The sequence below is a fragment of the Abramis brama genome, assembly GCF_963993115.1.
Source record: "Abramis brama genome assembly, chromosome: 2".
In the NCBI taxonomy this organism is placed as follows: Eukaryota; Metazoa; Chordata; class Actinopteri; order Cypriniformes; family Leuciscidae; genus Abramis; species Abramis brama.
In genome coordinates, this window is record NC_139964.1 from 39,809,936 (window position 1) to 39,824,552 (window position 14,617).

Genomic DNA, 14,617 nt, shown 5'->3' on the forward strand with positions numbered 1-14,617 from the left:
AAGCTTATGTTGATTTAATCTGATACTATTTTTTGTTTTGTTTATTATTTACCTATAAATTACTAATCTGAATAATTGATTTTAAAACAAAAAATAAGCACATTCTTTCAGTTAAATACAAAATAACTAAAAATAAGTAAAAAATTCTTAATTTTGTGTCTCTGCCGACCTCTTCGAGAAGCATCAATGGTTTGTATTCATTCACGGTAAAGCAACGATGAAGAAGCGGTGAAGGACGTGTAACGTTATTCATATTAATATCATCCTTTACAGGAGTAACATGTATTACTCCTGTAAAGGATTATGTTAATATGGTATTAATGTGGGCTGTTAATTATGAGAATTATACAGTCGGCATCTAGTCATAGTTGGGGGCGTGGCGAGGGGTGGAGTCGGCGTGGGGGAAAACACCATAGATGTCTTAAGGCGGAGTCACTTCCGGCATCACCGGCGGCCATCTTACCACAGTGAAGCTTTCTGGCGGGCTCTGCGGTATCTGAGGTAAGGTGAGTGATCAGCACGAACACAAATCCTCTTATCTCGTTGAAATCTTGACGGATTTACAAACGGTTTGGTTTCTTACAAACGTTATTAACGTGGATATAATTCTGAATGCTGGAACATGTTGAAATTGCAGATTTTCTTTTCGAAAAACGACTTAATCGTGCAGCATAGTTTTGTATCACGGCTAAGTTACTTGCGCAAGTTATCAAGGCAGAGATCACAATCGACCTGTTCGATTATAAAGGCTTTACTGACACCAATAACGATTTTATGACAACTAATCTTTTGTTTAAATTACAATATTTGTGGATGTGGTTGTAGTTAGTTGCTGGCTAATAACATTAAGCTTTGAGTGAGACCTATAGCAGCTAACGTTACCGTTTCTGCTGACTTACCCAGCAATCAGTGAGAGAGGCAGAATTTTTCTTTCTTTTCAATATAACTTAAGTTGCTCATGATTTTCAATCAGGTTGGTTTGTTAAAAACATCTTACATTATGATACAGGAAATGATTAGAGAAGATGCCAGACTTTTGTGCAGCCTACGGATGCTCCAATGAACGTAGTCTCAAAACGAGAGCCCGTGGGATCACCTTTCACCTGTAAGATATGACAATATTATGATTATATTTGGGATAATCGTTAGTTACTTAGTGGGTGTATGTACAATACAGGTCATGTTACACAGGAACAGCGGGGCTATGACATAATAGTATTGTTGTTGTTGACCCAAAGCTTTTTAAAGTTTGTTTACACAATCGCTGAATGTTTCTTTTGCACACCTTTTTATAACTTGTTTAGTGTGGTTGTCTTATTCTAAAGTACATATATGCACACATACATAGACTGCATACAATTACCCTAAACACATGATAATTTAGGTGTGTATTTTTGTCCTTACCCTTAATGTTGAAAGAAGGAAAAAAGGGTTGGAAATGTTGACAATAATTTATATATCTGGGTACATTTCTCACGTTTTTAAGGTTTCCCAAAACCGGAAAGATAAGGAGGCAGTGGGAACTTGCCCTGAGAAGTCCGGCTTAAAGATGGTATTGTGCCAAGCATTTTCAACTTTCCAGCTCATCTTCAAAGGGTATGTGTATCATTGACCAACAATAATTCAAGGTGTATTAGATTGATATATCAATATGTGATTAAATGTCACTTTAGTTTTTTTTTTTCTGCGAGTTATATAATGTGTAGTTTATTACAACACATTTTAGACACTCAAAACTTCTTTAATTTATTTCAGCTGGAAGCAACAAGAAGCACAACCACCTCTAGAAGAGTGAAAGACGACCTGCCAATGGATTTGCATGTGGAATGTCAAACAAATGAGACCATCATATGGCTTGTTACAAACAAATGAGAGCATCATGTGGCTTGTTACAAACAAATGAGAGCATCATGTGGCTTGTTACAAACAAATGAGAACATCATGTGGCTTGTTACAAACAAATGAGAACATCATGTGGCTTGTTACAAACAAATGAGAGCATCATGTGGCTTGTTACAAACAAATGAGAGCATCATGTGGCTTGTTACATTAAATCCTTTATCTTGGTGGTACCCAGAAAGATATATGGTGTTAGTTGTCTAAGAGCCCAATATTATTTGAGGTGGTACTCTGTGTAAAAAGTTTGAGAACTACTGGCTATCTCACTTGCTCCGTCGCTTATACACTTAAATTAATAAACTTGTGAACACTGAAACTTAAACCAGGGGTAGGCAACCTTTACAATCAAAAGAGCCATTTTTGTCCAGAGCCACAAAACATATTTTTGCCTTATAAGTGAACAAGCCTATACAATTTCTTAAATGTATGCTGTTGTGTTTTCTATTGGAGAATTGGATAACCTAAACATGTATTTAGGCTCACAGAATCTAAAAGTGAAGATTGAATTGTTAAAAAAGTAACTTATTCATTTCCATATATAATTTATATATTTGTATATTTTGGCAAAATAACAGGGAGCCACTGGAGAGAGGAGTTTGAGCCGCTGACCACTTGTATTCATTGCCTGCTTGCCCTAAGGCTGTAAAGGCCAAACTTGAAGAAGCCTCAGCGAGAGTGAGGAAACTGCAGCGGGAGAAGAGTAATGCCTTGAGGAGAGAAAAGAGGACCAAGATGAACATGCGGGCTCTTCTGGAAGAACTGAAGAAGAAAAATCTCATCAACGAAGAGCTGAAAGACAACCTTGAATGCTACTCGGGTAAAATGAAAATATTACATTTAATATTTTGTGTATTTTATGTTCTGTGTTGACTTCCTAGTTACTATTAAAAGGATACCTACTGACTCACGTTTGCTAATTGAATTTCAGATCTTCCGGTTCATCTCCTGTCGAGGCAGGGCGTAGAGTACACCAAGGCCCAGAGAGATTTTGCCCTTACGCTCCATCTGCATGGTCCAAAGGCATATCATTACCTGAGAGATACCCTGCATATTCACCTGCCACATCCCAGTTCATTGCAAAGGTATTATTCATGATGTCTAATTTTATACTGAATTACATTAAAGGGTTAGTTCACCCAAAAATGAAAATTCTGTCAGTAATTACTCACCCTCATGTTGTTCCAACCGCGTAAGACCTTCGTTCATCTTCGGAACACAAATTAAGATATTTTTGATGAAATCTGAGTGCTGGATCACTTCCCCATAGGCTTCTAGGTGACCGAAACTTGCTGGCCCAGAAAAGTTATTAAAGAGATCGTTAATATAGTCCAAGTGACTACAGTGGTTCAATCTTAAGTATATCAAGCGACGAAAATACTTTTTGTGCACAAAAACAAACAAAAATAACGACTTTATTCCACTATTCATTTCCTTCTCTCTGGGCCTCTAGTTGGTTCACGTAGTGTTTTTGCGCAGCGCGTCTGTGTTACACGTCACCACGTAGGCTCACTATTGGCCGACGCTGGTCATGTGTGTCATGTGTGTGATGACGTTTAAGGGCATCTAGTCTCTATATAATATCTATGGATATGCCTACTAGTGCAGTTTTTTCCATGAGCTTGTAAGTGTGTATCGCAGCGTGTGTATCGCAGCGCTGCTCTTTAGCGCTCCTGCAGTATGTTCGTGGAACTGCACCCATAACAGGTGTGACGCAAGACACACATTTCACCAACTGCGCATGCGCAAAACAATCGCTTATTACTCAAACGAGTCTATGGTCACGACGAGATCACGTTTATTGGTGTCAATCAGCGGGATTAATTAAATTTTACAGGTAATTAGCATATTTTTAATGTTATATTCGATAATTAAATAAAAAGACATCACAAGTTCGAATAATTTCATAAGATTGTTGAATTACATGACCTAATGGAGTTTTCTAATGAGGTGTAACTGTTAATTGATGTTGTTCGGTGACTGTGGCGAACATACTATTGATAAACTTATATAAATTTATATATATATTAATTTATGTATATAATTTAAATTGTTTACTTGTTGACTGCGCAGGGTGTAGTGTGTGCTAATTTGCTAAATGGCGGGAGATTTAAGCGGCCTTCGTGAGCCCCGGGGTTCCGCTGAGACGAGCCGGGCTTCTACATCAACATGAGACGGAGGAGAATTAGATGCCGAGGACTATGTTATCACTGATAAGACCGACGCACTGGAGGCTAGATACATAAATTATCATAAAGGTAGGTTTGTAGAGAGTTTATAGATGTGAGTTGATTAGATTAGATTTGTAAATTAGATTCCAATAAGTCCTTCTTTATGGCTATGTGGTCAAAGCTGAACTGAAATTTTAAATGGGTTTCTCTCTTTCTTCCAGTATCTACATGCATCTTCCAGTCAGATTTTTCTTATCAATCCACAAGGAACTGATGAAGAGAAGGACTCTAAACAAGCTGCAATCAGATTTAGGTAAAAACACAATGCTTAAAAAAAAAAAGCATTAAGCCCAGCTCTAATTACTTCCAATCACTTTAACTGTATTACCTCGCCTCTAACTGTGACTGTGTCATATATTTATCAAGTCAATACTTCAAAATGAGGCAAGGAAAAAAAGAGTGGGTGGAGATTGAGTGGAGAGGGGCCACAATTAAGCATACAATCCAGCACAATGGATACAGCTGTGGTGTGTTTGTTATGCAGGTATTTTATTATGTTTTTCGAAAATCAACCTTATAGTTGAGACACTAAATACCATTCATTCTTACACTTACAACTATTGTTCAAAGATGGCATGGGAGATTGTCAATAGTTTCCCTGAAGTTCCCTCCCACATGGACATCAATTCTTCTATGACCAACATGAAGGAGCTGCGTCAGAAGATGGCTGGGGAAATCCTGACAGCCTCAGGTGATGGACATGAATGGGAAAAAAAAGACACCATGAAACTGTTATTGTCTTCTGTAACCCTGTTACTATTTTAATATTTATACACTTTTTAGTGTTCAGAAAGGATGAGTGTTGTGCTTTTTGCGGTTTGACACAACCCCTTGGAGGTGGTCCAACAACTGACTGGGTAAGTACTTTCAACTTAAAGGGATAGTTCACTTCAGATTGAAAATTCTGTCATCATATACCCACCCTCAAGTTGTTTCAAACCTGTATGAACACAAAGGAAGATATTTTGAAGAATGTCAGTAACCAAACAGTTAACTGGTCCCATTGACTTTCATAGTAGGAAAAAAAAATACTATGGAAGTCAATGAGACCAGTTAACTGTTTGGTTACTGACATTCTTCAAAATATGTTCTTTTGTGTTCAGCAGAAGAAAGAAATTCATACAGGTTTGAAACAACTTGAGGGTGAACTATCCCTTTAATTATAATTTTATATATATATATATATATCTCTTTCTGAAAATGGAAAGGTTCAGAAATTGGAAATTTATATAATTTTTTTTTTTTTTAGATTGAATGTCATGCATGCCAACGCTGGTTTCATGTGAAATGCCTTAACATGACTCCACCTGACTTTGAGAAGGCAAAACACTCAAACTGGGCTTGCGATCTTTGCAAATAATTAATTTAATTTTTTCTTTTACTTTCTTTAATAATACCTGATTGGTTACTTTCTTTTCGACTTGATGCAACTAAAAAAATATGGAAAAAAAAATGTTTTATGTGTCTGAATCTTTTATCTGTACCACTGCATGTCTATATACACTGTGTTACAAATTATTATGCAAGTGACATCAGTAGGATTTCAGGAAAATACAAATTATGATTTTAGTTTTTAAAATAAAGCTATTTTTTTCTTTCTCATTTCTTTTTAGAAACCTATCAGTCTCTGACAGGTTTGTTCAGTAATTTACCAGGTCTTCTTAGGTAAATAATAGAAAACCTACTTAAAGAGGTTATTCCACATTGTTAAGCAAGTTAAAGTTTTCATGCAACATGGGGAGGAAGAAATATCTTTCTGAAGATGAAAAGCATGAAACAGTGCAATGTCTTGCAAAAGGTATGACAACAACTAATACTTTGTGAAAACTGAACAGAGATTATTGAACTGTCAAAAGATTTGTGATGGACTTGGAGCACAGAAGAAAACCGTTCAATTATCTTTGTTCAGTTATCACAAAATATTAGCCATTTTCATGCCTTTTGCAAGTTTCATGCTTTCCATCTTCAGAAAGATCTTTCTTCCTCCATGGTGCATGATAAATGTGATGTCCTTATTAACAATGTGGAACAACCTCTTTAAGTAGGTTTTCCATTTTCCCTAAAAGACCTGACAAACTACTGAACAAACCCGTCTCAGATTTAGACCAGTTATCTAAAAATATATGAGAAATTAAACAAACAAACACTTCAATTTGTATACAGAAATCCTATTGATAATGTCACTTGCATAATAATTATGACCGCCGCTAGCGTAGCTAGCGAAAGCGGTCATATAGGGATTGTCAAAGATTTTTTTTTTTTTTTTTTTCGTCATCTACTGAATTTTTTCGTCAACGATACCAGGGACACCGAAACACCGGGGAACATGAAATTTGGTGGGCATGTAGCCCCACTAGACTTTTACGGAAAAATTTCGTTTGGTCCCCGGGGGCCACTCCCCCCCCGCGCTGGGCCCCCCCAAACCCAAAAAATGCAGTTTTTCCTAAATAACTACCTGAACCGTGGCACCGAGGATGAAGACATTTTTATGGTATGTTGCTCTTAAGGGCCCACATCAACCTAGCCCATAATCACTCATTTGTGATTTGCGCCCCTCCCATAAAAAATGAAAATGCAATATTATTCTGCTTTAATCGCCCCTATCTTCAGTGGAGATGTTCAGAACTGCACCATATTTCATGTGTATGATTAACTTGACATCCTCTGGGGGTATGCTAAGTTTCGTAGAATTTCATCCATGGGGGGGTATAAAATAAATTCATTTAGGTGCACATTTAGTGACTGTACACTCATCGGCCTGTAGATGGTGGTGTTGAGCGAAGGGTTGCTGGTTTAGGATGATACTGTCACTAAGGTTGCCAACTGTCCCGAATTAGGCGTGACCTCCCGCATTTTGGGCCTAATTTATTTGTCCCGTGCGTGACCTCCCGTGTCCCGTTTTTTGACAAGCTGATAAACCACTGACTGATACAACAGCAACAGCAGCAGTGCTGACCACGACACTTGAGAATGATCACCGACACCTGTCATCATCCAATCACAGCTTTTTTTAATCACTGTTTTGAGACAAATCATTGTTTGATTTGCGAACATCCTCTGCCGTCTGGTCGCTTCCGCTTCAAGCCGGACTCGTCTCGCGCTAACGGTAATTTCCTTTCACTGTCCACGTTTTGATTTCGGCTAATCAATTTTGGCGAATGCAAACAACGTGATTATTGTTCATGAGTCTAACATCCAGCCACGCAAGAAAACATGTAATCTACCTGAGGGAATAATATGCTCAAAAAACATTTCTGATTATTATTAATGTTTTAAAGCTTTTAGAAAGTACATAGAAAGCTTTTGTAACATTATCTTAACTGTCACTTTTGATTAATGTAATGCATCCTTGCTGAATAAAAGTAGGCAATTACTTTCTTTATTTTTTTTCCCAAAAAATAATCTTACTAACCCCAAACTTTTGAACTGTAAGCCTAGTGTATAATGTTAAAAAAGCTTTCTATTTTAGATAAATGCTGTTATTTTGAACTATGGTTTGTTTGTAATGTGACTTTTTTCATGTATGACATTAAAATTATTTTTAGAATTAAATACATAAATAGGTTAAGCAATACAAATGTGTTTATGTCTGATAACCTTTTAAACACAAACTTAACTGCAGACACTGAAATGACGTACACTGTGTGATACAGTACAAATATTTTGAGTGTCCCTCATTTTCCTATAAATAACCACGATTGTCCCGCATTTTCCTTTTCTGAAGTTGGCAACCCTAACTGTCACACACACACATGCAGGAATACAAACAAACGCAAGCATGCACACACATACAAATCCACATGCACAGACACACACACAAACACACACACACATGTACGCACGCATACATACACGCACAGACACACACACACACAGACACACACATACACATGCACATACTACTACTTTTTTTAGGTATATACATAAACACGCAATACAGCCAAATAGCTCCACGTCATTTCTTTTTGTGGAAAGCCAGTGCAGGCCTGAGCGGCGGTCATATTTTGTACCGCCATGCGGTACATCTAGTTTGGAACACATATGTCCACACTGGGTAAACTGCCATGATATCGCTGGATCGAAGGCTAGCAAAAAATGTCAGTCCAGTGTAAGAACTATTAGAGCAAATTTCGTTCAAAGTCAGTCTCCGCGTGGCAGTAATATTGAAGGTTTGATTTTTTTTTTTTGCGAAAAACATTCTATATAGCGTGGACTGTTTTCTCCTGAAGCCAAAATCTAAAACCAACAGGTGAAATCATAATGCGCTATTGATGGAGGTAATTAACAGAGACTCGTGTAGCCAATAAACCGGAGGCTGAAAGCAGAATGCTGCATCTAATTTAGACACCTTTTGCAAGTAGTGGAACTTTTAAAGGATTTTTCAATGCTTTAAAAAAAATCTAGGCTACATCTAGTAAGGCCTATCCGTAGATTATTTTACAAACATTTCAAATAAATCTTGACTGAATATATGAGCATGAATATGTTCATAAATTCAGTAAAGATTGATTTAAAATGTTGGTTTGACTCCGACAGAACCAGGCCTGCTGGGAATAATTATCTCCTGCCATGTTAATTGTCCCCAAACCCAATGAGAGCACAATCAATAAACCAGAAAATAGAGAACAAACCATTACATTTACCTTTTAATTAGCAGTATTTTAATTAACATCCATGATTTAACTACAAAACTTTTCATTTGATAATAAATGGTCCGTATCTTCGATAACCTAATTGGGTAACCTATTTTTCAGGTCACCTCGATCATGTCTGCACGGGTTTATTGCCTGACTAATGTACGTTACTTATAGGCTATGTTTACAAGGGATACTCCACTTTTTTTGGAAATAGGCTCATTTTACAACTCCCACAGAGTTAAACAGTTGAGTTTTTACCGTTTTCGAATCCATTCAGCCGAACTCCGGGTCTGACGGTACCACTTTTAGCATAGCTTAGCATAGATCATTGATTCTTATGAGTCCAGTAGCATTTCTTTCAAAATGACCAACGAGTTTCAATATTTTTCCTATTTAAAACTTGACTCTTCTGTAGTTAAACCGTGTACTAAGATCGACGGAAAATGAAAAGTTGCGATTTTCCAAGCCTATATGGCTAGGAACTACTCTCATTCCGGCGTAAGAATCAAGGAACTGTGCGGCCGTACCATGGGTGCAGCAGGCGTAATGATATGACGAAGCACCTGAAAATAGTCCCCAGCTCGGTAACTTCCAACATGACCGGGACTTAGTTCGTGTAGTTTTTAGGCGGCAAACGATTAGCCATGGTTCTGTGCGTAGTAAAGGGTTGTGATAGTAAGTCGAGGGTATATTCTACCGTAATGTTACACCGAATACCAACGAACAAAAAGAAAATAAAAAATCAATGGTTGACTGCTCTGAACATTGATCTAAAAACACCGATAGAATCGATCAAAAAATGGCGTGTTTGCTCAAAGCATTTTGGACCAGATGACTATAAAGAAAACACGGACAGTACGGTACAGCGTCTAAAGGATACAGCCATCCCAACGATCTTCAATGTACAGACAGGTCCAAGCGTATCATCATCACCCATGGCTGTAAGTATAACAATTTTACTTTTTGTAAAAGCACTGACGTTGTTATCTTCCTGTGAAATGCATCAGTGTGTGCTAGGTTTCCTCGATCATTCGTCTTGTAACGTTACAGTATAACGTTAGTAGTTTTGTTGTAGAGTTTATATTTACATATTATACATATTATTTACATATTTATATATTTATAGTTACACATTTATATTACACACAGGCTGTTCGTGTCCACTGGACCCGGGGCTAATAAAAGTGTGGACATTTTAGGTCCTGTGTACCTTTACTCTTTCCTCCTCCTGTCAGGCCTTGCTGTTATTGTGTGTGTGTATATATGGTTTATGAGGACACAAATGTGTATAATGACTTGGGTATTACAACGTAAACATGGTTTACATCAGTAATTATCGTCCTGATTGTTGAGATATTATTAAATGATAAATGTAATGTTTTTAATTATGTTTTTAATGAACTACATAATAATAATAATTATAATAATTATAATAATTATCATCATAAGGCAGAGTGTGAAATAGCGCACCTGAAGTTAATAGACCGTAATCCAGGAGGCGCGGACTGGCTGTTTTATTTATTTATTATTATTATTATTATTATTATTCTATAATTACCTGCCAGGTTTCGATAATAAGAGTAGGTTACTCAATTGGAGAGCCTCGAGAATGGAGTGGAAGCGCCTATGGAGCAGGCATGTAGGAATAGCATGTAGCCTACTGACCTGTTTAGGGCTTCAAGTGCAGGTCATTTTCTTCTGTCTTTACTTAAGATTATGTCCGCTCTCTTTCCCGTGGGAGCATGACTTATCAGGTGCATAAAATTAACAACCAGGGATTCCTGCGTTGTTATTTGGATATTCTTTGGCTGTGGCAGACGATGGCCGAGGATTCCGGGAAAAATTTCCCTTAACTTGCATGGAATTTGAAACCAGCTGGGGTGAAGTGTCACCCATCCCGACTTTTAAACAGCCTCTGTTGTGTATTACCAATGGATAATGCAACCCACCCCACCCCCAACAACTGGGGGTTAATTCCAGCTGTCAAATCATGTCTTTGCCCAGTCTGCCAAAACAGGTATTCTGCGAACAATTTTTCAAATGATTACTGTCATTTACAATAACAGTATCTTATGATTTTTAAAAATGATTGGTTGTGTTTGTCCCTTGGCTACCCCATGGACCGACTTACATCAATTTGAATTCAATAGTGAGGGAAGGTGTAGGAGGTGCTAAGCTTTTGCTTTTACAACAGCAAATACCACCACCTCATATACCTTTTTGGAGTAAGGCTTTGGATCTGAAAAAAATGGTGAAGAAATAGGTAAGTACTTTATGCATACGTTTTAAGCTGCACTGTAAATAATATTAAGCTTGAACAAAAAACATTTAAAATCTTAGAACTAATTTACCCTAGCTTTTTCTTGTTGACTCAACTTTTGTAAATAACAGTTATACAAACTAAAAAAAAAAAAAACTAAAAAAAAACCGTTTGAGTCAACTTGGCATAATTTGTTTTCTGGAGAGGTGCAACTATTCTGTAACAAGTCTTTTGTAGTTGAGCCAATTCAAAAAAAATGTGTCTATTGGAAATCATTTGGTCATCACCATTTTGGTGATGAGCGTTTCCTTTGGTTGGGCAGTTTGACTCTTGGCTATTTGTGTGAGTTTGTCGTCTTTGTAACAGTGTTTACCTAAACACATAATTTGTTGCTAAGAAGAAGAAACCAAGATGATCAAGATTTCATCCTCATAAACTAAATCATTAATCTTATTTCTGTCAGGTCCATTAAGTCAAGAACACAGACAATAAAAATAATTAAAGAATTTATATTGAATAGATTGCAAACAGGTTGATGTTCCTGAATTGAATTTGGCGGTATGGCTCTGTTCAGGGAGTCCTCTGACCTTTCATGAGCACCATGAAATAGCAGAGAGTCAGAGGACAGCAGCAGCATTAGGGAACGCTCACACAGTTTAGGACTGTGAGAGCTAAAATATCCCCCCAAACAAAACCACACCTGGCAATCCTCTGAGATACAGAGGATGATTTTATTTTAACAATTTATATGCTTAGTAATCTACAAATATACACGGATAATTTGCAATATGTTATAATCAGATGAGTCCCCTGACCATCATGAATTAGCAGAGTCAGGGGACAGCACAGTATGAGGAGATAGCAGCCGCATATAGGGACAGCATTATCAGCATGAGGGGATGCAGCAGCAGCATAAGGGCTCTCACGTTATTTTGACTAGATGAGCTATTCCCCCCAAAACAGAAATTGAGTGTCTCGAACGGTGTCGTCTGAGCCACCCTAATTTAGCAATTATATTATGGTAAAAATTATTAATTAATTACTGAAATGACTATTCAAGACCACAATAGCTAAAACATGCTGTTACCTAGAATTATCTGTCTTTGAACTGTTTTGACAGTCTACAGTGTAAGCGCTAAGGATGGCTGAAGCGAAACAGTCGTTCCGAAGCTTTGCGAGATCCCGAAGCGCAGATGTGTCGAAACACTGATCCGAAGCATGATTCGAAACACCCATGTCACGTGACTATGACCAAACGAAGCCTCGAAGTGTTTCACTAAGTGTTTCATCAGGGCTGCGTTCAGCCCCGACAAAACGTTGCACAACGTTTTTTAAACAGAAACGGTGATGCGTTGAACACACTGTTCTGATGACGCAAGAGTTGCAACTATGGCAGCTGAGAAGGCCATTCTTTGTGTTCTTTGTGAAGAATTTTCAGAGCCTGATGAAGTCGGTATAAATATGTGTTTAATACTACAAAATATGCCCGATGTTACAGTTACTGCACTTGCGCCCAGAACAAAAGAGAACATCCCAATCGAGTGAAGGGATTGCTGAAACTGAAATGGAAGCACACATCTTACCTAATTCAGACTAAAACACATCTATTTAGTCTCACATACTGACTTTATTTGTAGTTCATACTGTTTTAATACCCTGTATTTTTCTTTCTCATTTTTAGGAAAAGCACTTAATTACCTTGTTTATTTCTATACCAAATGTCATACACTTGCAATGAAGCTAAAAATATAAACAACTACATCATTATGTTGATATCCTATATTTTTACAATAAAACTTAAGACAAACATGTCTTCTAATATCCTCAGTTGTTGCGTATACCGAGCTGCATCCAACACATTTGTAAATTACTTTCCTTGAACCCATTGTGTGAGTTCACTTTAATACTGCAAGCTTTATATACATGTTGCTGCTGATTGGACTGCAGTTCTGACACACCCACCAAACAAGAGAAAACGTATCTCAAACCCCGTTGCACACCGGTGCACGCCGTTTCCAGGAAACATGACGTTCAACCCGGAAACCGTAGCAAAACGTTGCGCACCGTTTTGAACTTGAACGTGCCCCAGGTGTGGTCCGCCGAATCAGCGTTTGATTGGAACGGTCGGGAACAGACCACACAATCGCACATCTGTATAAAAGTGAAATAAACGCATTTTGACCTCGTGGGTTTTTGTGAGAGGATTTTTTCAAAGGCTGGAGAAATTATCTGTAAAAAAAGAAGTAGGCCTAAGTCCTTCCACAGCAGATAAATTAATATTTTTGAATAAAAATCTCTAAAAAAGTGAGACATTGTGGCTTGATTTCTTTTATTAATATTCATTTTTCATGACCAAAATAACATTATGCACAGTGAGGAGCCTATAGGTTACAAGCTTCACATATTAGAACATTATAATAATAAAAAAACAACACATTTTTTTAATGGCTCGTCAAGGTTGTTTCAAATCAACACCTGCAAGTGACCACTAGGTGTCACCGTTGAGACGGGTGTCGGATTGATTCGAAGCCTCGAAACAATATGGCACATTTGGTTCAACCAGAGAATGTCTAATATGGCGAGAAGTTTCACTCTCACTACACTTCCGGCTTTTGAACTGGTTGCAGTTCCACTCTGATTCCATATGAGGGCGCTCACAGGACGAGTGCAAAATGAATGGAGGTCAATGGCAGTATACCCCTCAAAATCCACTTTTCTCAGGATATAATTTTTTGTCTAGTAATTTGAATGTTGTATTCGAAAGGAGATGCAAAGAAATTACACATTGCTGGGTGTTAGATTTTTTAGAGTCACTTATTTGCTTTAAAAAGTCTTTCAAAATGTCAATGACGTCAGAATGTTGACGTCATTAGCAGAATGCTAGCGTGTTATGGGCAACAACAACTCAACCTGTAAGAAATCAAAACGACATAAGTACTCGTTCGCTCAACTTTAGACCTAAAACCCATGTTGAACTTGCCATATCTACAATCAGATCTGAGATTTCTCAACGGCAATCGGGTGAAAGAGACAAATTTAGCCGTCTAGCCCCATTGACTCCCATTCATTCTGCACTCATGGCGAGCGCCCCCAGTGGAACTCTGGTGGTACTACAACCAAAATTCGGTACAATAGGGCTTAATAGGGAGTGGGCAGGCTCTCCGTAGACGGGCTCTGGTTCAACTGTTTCATTGGTTCATGAGGCCTCGATTTTGCCATCACTAGTAAGCGCTATGAAGAGATGACTAAGCCACCTTCTGAGAAACAAGCTAGATGAAGGAATTAAACCGCTTTTTACCAGCGTACAGATCAGCAGAAGCGAGCAACAAGCATGTATGAGCAACTGAATGTGCTTTAAATAGGGCGCCTTGTTTGAGCTTTGGCCATTGAGCAGCGAGGGGAGTTAACGAGCTAATGCAGCTCAGCTGGAGCAGATCAGCTGACGGGACAGTGTTGTTAGCAAACAGCATTAGCAGCGTCTTGACTACCTGGCCTGCCAGAACTGACGCTGACCCCGGTTTCACACCGCAAACGTCAGCGGCGCGTGAGCAGCGCGTATTTTTTTCGGCGTCCATGTTAATCAATGAGTGTAT

General features: G+C 38.0%; 1 protein-coding gene across 1 annotated transcript; it reads left to right on the forward strand.

Moving 5' to 3' along the window:
• The first annotated feature begins 1,536 nt into the window (after positions 1 to 1,536).
• LOC311078470 (uncharacterized protein) lies at positions 1,537 to 5,498 on the forward strand. The gene is made up of 10 exons (XM_084107294.1): positions 1,537 to 1,596; positions 1,756 to 2,227; positions 2,475 to 2,716; positions 2,828 to 2,981; positions 3,970 to 4,154; positions 4,289 to 4,380; positions 4,494 to 4,611; positions 4,698 to 4,818; positions 4,911 to 4,984; positions 5,377 to 5,498. The coding sequence occupies exons 7-10, from the start codon at positions 4,507 to 4,509 to the stop codon at positions 5,485 to 5,487; spliced, it is 411 nt and encodes a 136-aa protein (XP_083963420.1). The 5' UTR covers positions 1,537 to 1,596; positions 1,756 to 2,227; positions 2,475 to 2,716; positions 2,828 to 2,981; positions 3,970 to 4,154; positions 4,289 to 4,380; positions 4,494 to 4,506; the 3' UTR covers positions 5,488 to 5,498.
• Positions 5,499 to 14,617: the final 9,119 nt, after the last annotated feature.

Bases quoted from the DNA above. Each gene is read 5' to 3' on its own strand.
- LOC311078470 (XM_084107294.1), top strand. From the start codon at position 4,507: ATGAGGCAAGGAAAAAAAGAGTGGGTGGAGATTGAGTGGAGAGGGGCC. The intron at 4,819-4,910 runs GTGATGGACATG...TACACTTTTTAG, and splicing joins GGAAATCCTGACAGCCTCAG to TGTTCAGAAAGGATGAGTGT. The intron at 4,985-5,376 runs GTAAGTACTTTC...TTTTTTTTTTAG, and splicing joins GTGGTCCAACAACTGACTGG to ATTGAATGTCATGCATGCCA.